The following is a 12,127-nucleotide window of genomic DNA, read 5'->3' on the forward strand; positions in this document are numbered from 1 at the left end:
CGATGTAGATAAATATATACACCGAGAAACACGAACAAATGAAAGAATGCAAAAAAATATCTAGAATTTACTATCTTCTCCTATTTACGTATTTTATTGCCATCCAGGGACTGACGTCATAGTCTAAAGGAAGATGTGTTAGTACGTTAAAACATACGAGTACCTCGTGCATAAATAGAGTGCAAATATACCAAGCGTAATTATCCGAGTTAAAGCCGAGTGGGCCGTTGAAGAGTATATGTTGGGCGACTTGTAGAGGAAAATGATTCCTTTAAAGCAAATGTAGTGAAAAGCCAAGTTTAGAAGGCTTAACAGTACCTGGAAGATGGCGCATGCGTAAGTCCTGCATTCTTCCCCTCCCACTGCAAAAAAAACGCACCACGACCAAAATTACCACTCTGAATTAGGAGAGCGAAATATAAACTTTCCAGTTTAGCCATGCGATATTTTCAAACACATGCTTCAACTCACTATACCTTAATTTAGCAGATAATGTTAAACGATATCGCAATATCGCAAATCTATTGTATTCTGCACGCTTCGAAAAACGGCGGTGAGGGTGGAGGAGGTTATGATTGCGAAGACCGCAAACAGCTACCATTTGTAGTATACCAATAAACGGTCAAACCCTAAGCCACACGATTCACTTCACATGACCCCCCTCAATACATCCCTTTTACTGTCCAAACAAAACCCTGTCTACGCTATTGAACAAAACTGTTCAGCCAATCACCCCCAAGTAACTCCTAACTCGTTTGACAATTTTGCGGCATAATTTCCCCACCCTCCCCCTCTTCGTCATCATAGTTTCTAATGAATGTGTAATCCATCATCATCATTTCAAACGGATCGAACTTCATTCGTCTCTGATTGGACTGCGCGACCTCCATGAACTCTTCGTCTGGGACGCTTCGCTCGTCGCAAGTCCCTTCGGGACGCGGACTCCACAACCGTATCGGGTGATCCACGCCACTCGTTGCTAAGAGAGCGCAACTCGGGTGCGGCTGCAAGCAGTTCACTATCATCTCGTCGCCTTTCAATACGCGCAAAAGGTTCTGGGTCTGTTTCTCCCACAGGAAAATGGAGCCATCGTCGCTACCGGCGATCACGTACTCGCCATTCGCGCCGAAAAAATTCGCTTCTTTAATGTCAGTTGCGGTATTACAATGGCCGCAAAATCTTAACTGGTAATCGTTGGCCGTCCTCCGTAGTTCCTTTTCCCCGTGATGATGCGAAATGTCACGTGATATAGATTGCTGCATCCCCGGCGTCTCGTATCCTGAGAATGTTTTATAAATATCTGTAGAGAGGAGTTTCATCCGGTGTAATGAAGGGCGGCGGAAGATTGATAAATAGGTGGGGGGGAGGGGTATGTTCATAAATACATGTTGTATAATCAGTCATCGCGGTTAAATTCAAAAGAAACCGATGGCAGAGTCAGCATACATCCATATGAACACTAGCCTACGAACTATCGATCTTTCGCCTAGTGATGCAGCGATATAGGATTTTACAAATCTACCGATTAACCCGGATATTAAAATGCCGATATTGTGCCGATACCAGTGAACTCTATAACAACTGGAAGGCTAACTTGGCCGCCATCTTTGAAGCCTGTGTGATCGCCGCCATTGAGGGTACGGAGGCGAAATACATCACTTCGAAATTGACGGATTTTTTGCACAAAACAGTGCTCTTTGAGGCAGCTTAATGTCTAAAAGCCTTTAACAATGTTTGGACTTTAATATAAAACAAGTTTGAACAACATTTGTATATGTTTAAGCTGCTTTTTAGAAGGATGAAAAGCGAACTTTCTTTTGGCACGTGAAAACATGCCTTATAACTTGAATACAAAACTGACACCCCTCGTTTTTTTTCATTAAAATGATGTAAAATACACTTGTCTATTCTTATTATACTGTTTGAATCTTTGAAAATGAAGCTGTATTAGAGTTCATTTGCCGATACCGATATTTTATGCCATTTTACTAAACTTAAACATCATAACGTATGCCACTTTGTGCTCACCAGTGACGGTTTATGTGATAAAAAACATATAAAATTCAAAGCGGTAAATTGCATTGCAGCGATAGTTCACAACACAACTGTCAATGGAAATTAATATCATGCGGAACTAACAAATTTTTAGTAGTGTCAATTTAACAAAAATTGTTGAGGTAATATATTTAGTATTGTTGAACTCTGATTCGTTTCAATTCAGTGGCGGATCTAGAGTGAGTCAAAATAAATTACTGCAGCACATTTTCGCAAGCCATTAACATTTCTAAGTACCTTAGACGAAAATCCACTGGTAAAATTCTAATCTTTAGAAATTGAAAACCAATAGTGTTTTTCTGAAAGTACTTTGAATTTAAATTTAGCAGCTGTGTTGACTGTGTTGAAATATTTTATCGGGTCATTTTTAGCGGGAAAAAAAAATTCGCAGAACCACAATTAAACTCTTACGGTTAGGTGTTCACACGTAACAGAAACGGTATAGTTTTGTACCGTTTCCACACTATTGCGGCTAGGGTAACGGTTTCATACTTTTTCATACCGGCGTCGTGTGAACATAACACAAAATCGTAAGACTTTTGCATCGTTTTCAAACTCAACCGGTATCGTGTGAACGGGGTCTTCGACAGCCTACGGAAACAGGAGGAGTGGGAAGGAGCGAGAAGGGGGATTCTTCATGCAAACATGAAAGCATATTCATTTACCTACCTTGTGAAAAGAGGGTAGCATTAATATCTCTTTCAAGAGATTTTACAGGAAAGTCGGGGAAGGAACGCTTGAATTTCTCCAAAGAAGCTGCAGCTTCTTGGTAATGTCCCAGCTTGAAAAGGCAACTGGTCTGTCGGTAAGCCGCCTTTGAGTTCATCGAATCACAAGACAACGACTGCTCGCAGTCGCGAAGAGCCGCGTAAAAGTCACCGTACCTATCAAAAAAGACGAGCTACAGTGAGTAGAGGTTAAAGAACGGTCGAGGACAATGATAAGTATGGAGTGTTTTCGCCCATTCCCTAGAGATCAACATGGCAATAAAGAAAGCGGCCATATTGGTGTACCAAACAAAACAACTAAAATGCTTTAAAATCCTTTTCAATTTGTGCACCAATAAGGCGGCTATAAAAACGCTCTGAAGAGGATATCAAGGAGTGAGCGAGGGCAATAAGGATGATGGAAAACATCGCACAATAGAAATGAGATACTGCATGTTGAGATCAGGGAATGTACCATCAAGGACAATGATAAGTATATTTAGGATATAAAGGATGATGCAAGGGAAGATGAAATATTGAGTGAGGGAGGGGGGAAGGATAATGCAAAACACTATATCGATCGAAATGAGTTAAAATGAGCAGATGTTAAAGAATGTGCTATCAAGGAGAATGGTAAGTATGGAATGTTTTCAATCATTCCCTAGATATCAACATGACAATGGAAGAAGCGGACGTATTGGTAAACCAAACAAAAGAACCTCATGAAAATTCCCTTCGATTGATACACCAACATGTCGGCTATGACGTCATGTAAAAACGCTCTAGAGAAGATATGAAGGATATTGTAAGGGAAAATGAAGAATGGAGCGAGGAAGGAAAATATGAATGATGCAAAACACCATACAGATAGAAATGAGATACTTCAAGTTGAGGTTTGGGAATGTATTGTGAAGGACAATTTTAAGTAAATGGAGGATAGAAAGGACGTTGTGAAGGGAAATGAAGAATGCGGTAAAGAGGAGAGCAACGATAATCCATAACATGATGCCATTACAAGGTGGCATGAGGTACACGGAGATCAATTAAAACAAAGCTTTCTACGTTTCACAATTCATCGGATTTAGAGCAGACAACTAGAACATGCATTACATGAAGTACAAGGTCTGCATCTTACCATCCGCGTTTAATAAAAGCTGCGGCTCTGTTGGCATAAAGAACGGAACAACCGGGGGCAAGCGTTATTGCTTCACCGTATAGATTGATCGCGGCCCAGAAGTTCTTAACTTCGTATTCCGAATTCGCCATGCGCTTCAACTCTAACGCATGGCCTGAAAGCTCGGGGGGTCCTTCTGCACATGCGCTACCGTCGCGATTCGTAGTCGACTTCGCTGTTTTTGTAAAGCCGTTGTTTGAATTTGAACGATCAGAAGATGCCGTTTGAGATCTTCGTTTTCTCAAAATATTTCCCGTAGATTGCTCGCCCGAGCATGTGGCACGAACCGTTTCGGAATCCTCGGTTGATTCATTTCTTGTTGATGAGCTTGCCTTGTCGTCTTTGTTAAAGTAATCGATCGTGTAATGTAGCGGTTGTCGCTGAGTGTTTATGTCGAACAAATACAACTGTTCTCCGCCAAGATTTGCCAACAGTTCGTGACCATTCGGACTGAAACTCAAGTATGTGCACACGACCGAGCGTCTACGAGTACTTCGCGCGCTAGCCGAAAGATGTCCGGGAGCAAAATACTGAGTGCAACCACTTTCAAAGGTGGCTGTTGCCTTCTGACGAGTGTTGGTCGAGCAGTTGTTGGCACCAACGTTCGTAGAATGTTCGGTCAACATTCGCCTGTCATAAAGTCTAACGTAGGGATCGCTACAGCCAATCGCTAGCAGTTCTGAACGACACGGGTTGACTTCAATACACTTCACTTCGCACCGTGCTACATGATGTGTCATATCGATCAGGGCATTCGCACAAGTCGCGTCACCATTGCAAGTATGTTGGCGGCGCAGGTCAAATTGTCTGAAATCAAAAAATCAACAAGTGGAGTTAAGCAAAGTTTTCTTCTTTATTATTGACAAACGGGCAACTATTGAAAAAATATTGATGTCGTGCATGTCAGTATAGGTAGTGATAAATGAACAACAGAGAACGAGAACAGTCTCTACACTACCTAAAATATAAACTAAGTTAACGTGTGTCAGTGTGGGTAGTGACGAATGAGCAACAGAGAACGAAAACAGTCTTTACACTACCTAAAATATAAACTAAGATAACGTGTGTCAGTGTTGGTAGTGATGAATGAAAAACAGAGAACAAGACATTGGTAAAAACTGACCAAGATAACGCAGATAAGTCGGTCTGATTGTAATCACCAACGACAACAGGTCTAGCGAGAGCAGTCGCTACAAGATTTACAATAAGACGGAGAAATGCATCAGCGATCTGAATACAAAATACCTGACAACACCGTCTTCAGAAGCGCTCCATATCATGTACGGTTCATCTGCAGTTGTCGCCAGTCGTTTGACTCTTGTCATGTGACATTTAAACTTGGCGATCACATCCTGACGCGGAACCGAATGAACACGAATCTGCGCATCTCCTGCGCCTGTGGCTAAAACCGTATCTCCCGAGTTTGGCATAAACTGGAAATAACGAAAAACAAGCGAATGAAAACATTACAACAACAAAATAAAAAAAACATACTCATAACAGAAACGAAAACCGTGAAAATCTACGAGTGTCGTGATTTTAAGCGGGCAAAATTAAAAAAAAACAAAAAACAGCCAAGTTAAGTAGGTTAAGAAAATTTTTAGTCCATTGTCTAGTTCTTTTGTTTTACTATCATTTCATCTAACACAGAATTTATAGTTCAGCTTTCCTGATAAAGCGAATCACACTTTGAGAAAACCGCCATATTGTCTTTCTGCCTGTCGTCTATCTACACTTCAACATTAACAGAAAACCTCGCAATTTTACCACAAAAAATTTTAAAATCAGCGTTCGATGGTTAAGATTCATAGTTGTGGCATGTTTCATAGTTGTGGATCGTTAACATTCACAATTTCTTTGGAAAATTTCTTGTATTTAGATTGATTGGAAACGGAAAAATGAACACAACAGGTCCGAATTTGCGAGATGGCTACGCTAATATTGGGTTTAGCGCATTGCTTTGTCACGATATTTTCCGTAAACCAATTTGACAAGAAATTAAATACTCGCTCACATTGTCACGTGACTGTTCAAAATTTGCATTAAGCACACCATCATTTTCACTTTGAAGTTAGTTCAGTCGACAAGTTTCGACTATTTCAACACCTTGAATTCAATAAATAATCCTAAACTACGTGTTTATAAGTACAGCAAAGTGTTGTTTATATATTACATGGCAAGCATTTACTTTGACAAATAGTGAAATTTGATTGGTCGATGATGAGCATGTTTTTTTGACAAATAGTGAAATTTGATTGGTTGATGATGAGCATGTTTTTTTGACAAATAGTGAAATTTGATTGGTCGATGATGAGCATTTACTTTGACAAATAGTGAAATTTGATTGGTCGATGATGAGCATTTACTTTGACAATTAGTGAAATTTATTGGTCGATGATGAGCATTTACTTTGACAAATAGTGAAATTTGATTGGTCATTAATGAGCATGTTTTTTGGCATGTGTGTGCATGTAACAGTAAGGAAAATTATGGCCGACTATTTATGTTGATGTACATTACCTTGACAGAGAATATATTTGCACTATGTCCTGTGCTGATCTTGTGGATGATTTTACGTCTTATAGGATTCCATAATATGGCATGAAGATCGTCTGATCCGGATGCCAATATGCTACAAAAAGGGATGTCAACTAGTTTAATAATGGAAATTTTGCTAAAAAATTTTGATTCTTGCAAAATGTATAGACACAAGGAATTTCTACCTGCCATCTTGGTTCCATTCTAAACAATTTACACACCCTTCATGACCCTAGATTTTAAAAGATTCTAGGTGAAATTGTTGGGTTGCAGAAATCTTATAAACATTAGTCTACGGTCTTATGAACAAGATAGTCGAGTTCTTTTTATACTCCAGTGTAGTGTTTAATCAAGAGCGATCTGATGTTAAAACATGGGTCTTATATAGTCATCAGAAGTGATCTGATGTTGACATGTGAGTTCTTATATACTCCAGTCTGGTGCCTTTATCAGAAGTGATCTGATGTTAACATGTGAGTTCTTATATACTCCAGTCTGGTGCCTTCATCAGAAGTGATCTGATGTTAACATGTGAGTTCTTATATACTCCAGTCTGGTGCCTTCATCAGAAGTGATCTGATGTAGAAATGTGAGTTCTTATATACTCCAGTCTGGTGTTTTCATCGGGAGTGATCTGATGTTGGAACTTGAGTCCTCATATATTCCAGTTTCATTTCCTCACCAAGAGTGATCTTGACCCCTTATAGACTTCATTCCTTTCTTTATAGATTGACAAACTAGTCTTTGCATATACCTTAAGTCTATATATCATATATACTTTAGTCCTTGCATATTCCAATCTAGTGTCTTTCGCTGGATTTACTTAAAATTAAAATTCTCTGATGATGCTATCTACTTCTAGCATCATATGTAATATCATATTGATTGATCACATACTAGCTGTGCAGTGTCAAAAATGGAATTCATACATTACTTCATTGCATATTTTCTGAAGCAATGACTTAAGATGGAAGAACAAGATCCATTGGACATATGGCAATCCATACAACAACACATAATGAATAAAAAAGCTTTCTTTTCACAAGCTCAAACCTTTTCCGACAGGCATGAATTCAAATCTGAATGGCATTGTTGTTCCAGTCCGAAGCAACCAGCCTCAGTTCAGCTACATGATAGCACTATCTTGGCTCATAAACTGGGTGCTGGCATTTAATATGTTTGACCAAGTAAGACTTGGCATAAGATCAGAAGGTTTTGAGGTCGGTTCTAGCAATGGGTTTGGCAACATTGCAAATATAATTGCACTAACATTTTAATATTTAACACTTTAACATGGCACTGAAATTGCACTAACGCTTTAATATAATTAGAGATTCGATTATGTGCCAGTTAACTTTCAAGCAACTTCGAGGGGAGTGAAGTGTATCATGAGATGTTGAAACTCAAACTCTTGCCCTTGTCACTTATGATGTACAACATCTTTGGCAAAGACGAGGCTCAACAACAGTTCAACAAAGAACTCAATTTCATTCATCTCCAAATACCTTGAGTTCCGTTTCTAATCCGAGTCGTTGAACAAGATGCTTGTACATTCTAAGTTGCCTTTCCAATCTTCTGTTGGAATTTTCCTGTTTTAAAAAATATTAATGTCAGCAAGATTGAATGGCGCCTCGGTCACGAAGTAGACAAGTTAAACATTAGTTCTATCGAATGAATTTCAAGTTCTAACAGTGTCAAAAATACGTACATTTTCTGTCCTAGCTCTCAGCAGCTGTGTCGTGTTGTAAGAAGACATACTAAGCTATTAAAACCAGACAATCCACTACCAGGATTCCTTGACATATGTACAAGGCCCTTTAAATGCAAATCTTTTTAAAATGTTCGTTAATTTACATGTTTCCCAGCACCAAACAAATTTGCTAAAAGGTTGAACGGATTTTTTTCATTCTTTCTTGCTCAAGTACCTCGCAGGTCTTTCCTCTACAAACGCGAAAGCAATATGAGATTATGTACTTAACGGGATTGACAAGCAATTCCTGCTCAAAAAATTCACCACCTATTTACCAGTTGTAATTTGTAACCGCGTCGTTGGACTTGGTAACCGCACTGGAGAATGGTGATAAGGAACTTGCTTTTGCAGCATCTGACCTAACCTGACTCAGCCTGAAATGTGAAGTCGTACGACTGGAGATCAAGAAAAATATTACCAGTAAATGGTCGTTTAAACTCGTTTTTATCAACAATGTGGCGCATGACCTTTTTGAGAAGGGAGGGGTGAGGAGGTAACACTTGTCTTCTTTTCGACATACATGTGACTGTCGTCCTAACTTTTCAATTATAGAATTTTTCAAGATACCCACTATTCATTGGAAAGTCAAACTATATTGAAACCATCAAACCAATGCTATTGTAGACAAAACTTTATGGCAGTTGATGTTTACCGCCAGACAGCACAAACCCCCGACACAGTTGATGTTTACCGCCAGACAGCACAAACCCCCGACACCTCGCTATTTAATGGATACATTCATATGGAACTCACCCCCCCCCACCAGTTCCAGCAACACCCACTATTGTGTAGATCCCTGATTGGCCATTACTACCAGTTGCATCCAAGTATGCCTTACTAATTGAGAATGCGGTGTGTAATTTTAGATCTTATAAAATAGTAACACAAAGACAATTACTTCATGGAAATTTTGATTGAAAAACTTCCACTTTGAATAATTTTTTCATTGTTCACTCCCTCCTAAGCAGATTGAGTACTTGACAGTTGAAAACTTATATGCTAGCTCTTCTTGTATGTTAATTGGCTTTCACAAATGTCTATCCATGATGTTTACCATGAAAAATTTTGGGTGTTCTCATCAGCATTGATCTAATGTGGAACAAGCAAGGGTTACAGTAAATGTCTTAGCATTGACATTCTGTATTTGTAACTGCCATTTGCTATTTCATACTTTCTAAGTTATAATTTAGATTGTTTATCATTTCACGTCACAAACAAAATGATTTCCTTTGTGGCTATGTTTATTGAAAAATTTCCTACATATTTACCACATATGTTCTGCACAGGTATTTGTACTGGACAAAAGCAATGGAATGGATGTTCAAAGTCAATCTGATCGTGATATAAGGTAAAAGGAAATTGCTGCATAATTGGCATTCTTTGCAAGAAACAGGTATTTTACTTAGTGGAGGCACAGTCCATTTGCCTGCAAAAAAGTCATACTCTCTGAACTTCATAACCCTCAAATAAAATGCATCCAAACTCTTGGAGGGCAATCAGAAAACATCTTCACAAAAGCACTGTGATAAAAGGTTATTCACATTCTCATACATGTGTGTATGTTAAGGTATAAACATGTTCACCTTGGTGTACCCAGTGGATTAAATGTTAACATGTGGGGTGTAGAGTGCAAGTCCTGGAGGTGATGAAGAGGACATCTTCCCACAAACCACCCTGCGAAATCCTGTCCACCATCCCCTCCCTCTCCCCCCTGCATCACACCTTTTAAGAGTATTGTGCCCTTGTGTGGGGTGATGTAGGTACAATTAAGGGGGGGCTGACTGGGCTACAGCCAGAGGCCTGCAGATTTTCAGGTTCTAGGGGGGCCCGTAGCAGCCAAATATTGTTTTAATATTTCATAGAAACAATTAAGTATTGCTACATTTTAACCAAACGCTTGCAGGAAATTTAGAATAAATTAAGAATAAATTTGGCTAATCATGTTAAGGTATATTATGTTAAGATATATGGACGTATTGAAACAATGCATTTTTTGTCCCTACTTTTTTTTAATTTCAAAGTTCGTGCCCAAAGTTCATGGCGTTCATGCAATTATCCGTCAAAGATGCTCCTTTATCGAATACGTACCATGCACAGCTCACTTACATAATCTAGTTGGAACAAGCGCCGCAGCCTGTTGTTCTGCTACAGTGGAATTTTTTGACCTTCTTCAAAATTTGTATTCATGGCTGATATCGTCGACATATCGCTGGCGAAAGCACCGAGAAAAACTGGCCGATTTACCTGTACAGAAAGCGTTATCTAATACGCGTTGGTCTGCCCGTTATGATGCTGTAAGTGCTCTTTACAAAGAATGTCTACAGAATTTGGCAATGCTGGAAGAATTTCCCAAAGATGAAGACCAACCAGCAGACAGTCGGATTGAAGCAAAGGGATTCCAAAAGAAATTGAAACTTCTGGAAACGGCAATTCTGCTCGAACTTTGGGATACTAGGTTAACAAAACTAAATTGTTTTTGTTAAGTTTAAAAGCAGTTTGTTTTATTCATGAAGTCTCTCCTTTTTTAATTGTGGGAAAACTAATCAATTGCCGGGAAATGGGAAGAAGCAGACAGTCTAAAGGGGCCCAACCAGAGAATATAGCCAGGGGTCCGAGAAAGATTTAATCCCCCACTGCCGTGTGATGCAAGTACAATCCACGCTGTGTTATTTATTAATCGTGGGACGACAATTGCGTCAAGAGAAACGGATCCAGTCACCAAACTCATGAGAATTGTGCCAACAATTTCAATGGTGATGCGAATGCTAAGGATTTTGAGAGCCATGTCAAGTTCAGAGCCAACCACGTATTGGAACAATTGCATGACGTTTTGAGGCAAATCGTGCATATCAAATTATGGCATCGTTTCGAGGATTTTGTAATGGAACTATAAACCGCAGCTACCACCAGCTCCAATCAACAAGCTTTGAAAAGATTACATCACCTTTACAAAGCCCAGCGAAAAAGGCACTCAAACAATATACTGCAAGCAAGTTGAGCGCGATAAATGGCTGTAGTCAGTCTGAGAAATAAGTCAATAGAAACTATATGTATTAAAATGTATGATGTATTAATCCTCATTAATCCTCAAACATTAATCCTCACGATTAATATATTATATATATTCCTGATGATGGCTTTGGAATAAAGTCGAAACACGGTGCCATCCAGTAAACTGCTATAGTGGCGAGAATCTCTCGTCCATACGCAGTTTAAAAAGAGATTTGACTCGTCTCCCATCCCTATGGGCTTTCTAGCATAACAGGTAGAGCGGCGACAAGTATCCCGAAGATGCGAGTTCAAATCTCGTCCTAGTCACATGTTTTTCATGTGCATATAAAACTGTGTTACGATTAATATATTGCAAACATTCCCAATGGTAAATTTTACCCTATACAACATTCTCTACAATCAACGTTGTTGTTGGTTTATTGAATTTAAAATGTGTGGCCGTAGCCGTCACCGAAGTGTTGGGTAGACAATGCCAGTCTAGTCGTATGTTCTGGAAAGCTGTGTAAATTAGGTCCTTCAAGATTGAAATGTACCTACCCCTTTCGTAAAAAATGTTGGCCCATGCCCTAGATTCATCACTACTAAATGGCAAGGACAAATTTCAGCAACCAGTTTTGCAAACCTAAATTATTTCAAATTTTGAGCGGAAACATTGCGAATTATTGTTGGAAAAACGATTTTTTCCTCAAATTTATGTCATAGCCCCTAATTGATATACAAATCTATTGTTTATACAGTTAATAAACATAGCATTACCTGCACAGCAGGGGTGAATGAGCGGGCTGGCATCAACATTCTGTTCTCATGCCGTTCTGCACGCTTTTATTCCGCCGTCGGGTATTCGACACAGATGTCAGAAGTATTGTTTTGTCGTAAGTTGAACTTTTTTGA

General features: G+C 39.2%; 1 protein-coding gene across 1 annotated transcript; it reads right to left on the reverse strand.

Moving 5' to 3' along the window:
- Positions 1-39: 39 nt before the first annotated feature.
- On the reverse strand, positions 40-12,119 carry LOC124442495 (WD and tetratricopeptide repeats protein 1-like). The gene is made up of 11 exons (XM_046992999.1): positions 11,993-12,119; positions 11,774-11,858; positions 8,500-8,598; positions 8,183-8,415; positions 7,980-8,063; positions 6,660-6,706; positions 6,457-6,568; positions 5,182-5,369; positions 3,898-4,743; positions 2,725-2,939; positions 40-1,279 (listed from the first exon to the last, which is right to left on the reverse strand). Exons 4-11 carry the CDS (start codon positions 8,228-8,230, stop codon positions 747-749), a joined length of 2,073 nt encoding a protein of 690 aa, XP_046848955.1. The 5' UTR covers positions 8,231-8,415; positions 8,500-8,598; positions 11,774-11,858; positions 11,993-12,119; the 3' UTR covers positions 40-746.
- Between the last annotated feature and the right edge of the window lie 8 nt (positions 12,120-12,127).

This window comes from Xenia sp. Carnegie-2017, unplaced genomic scaffold (assembly GCF_021976095.1).
Source record: "Xenia sp. Carnegie-2017 unplaced genomic scaffold, XeniaSp_v1 HiC_scaffold_20, whole genome shotgun sequence".
Taxonomy (NCBI): Eukaryota; Metazoa; Cnidaria; class Anthozoa; order Malacalcyonacea; family Xeniidae; genus Xenia; species Xenia sp. Carnegie-2017.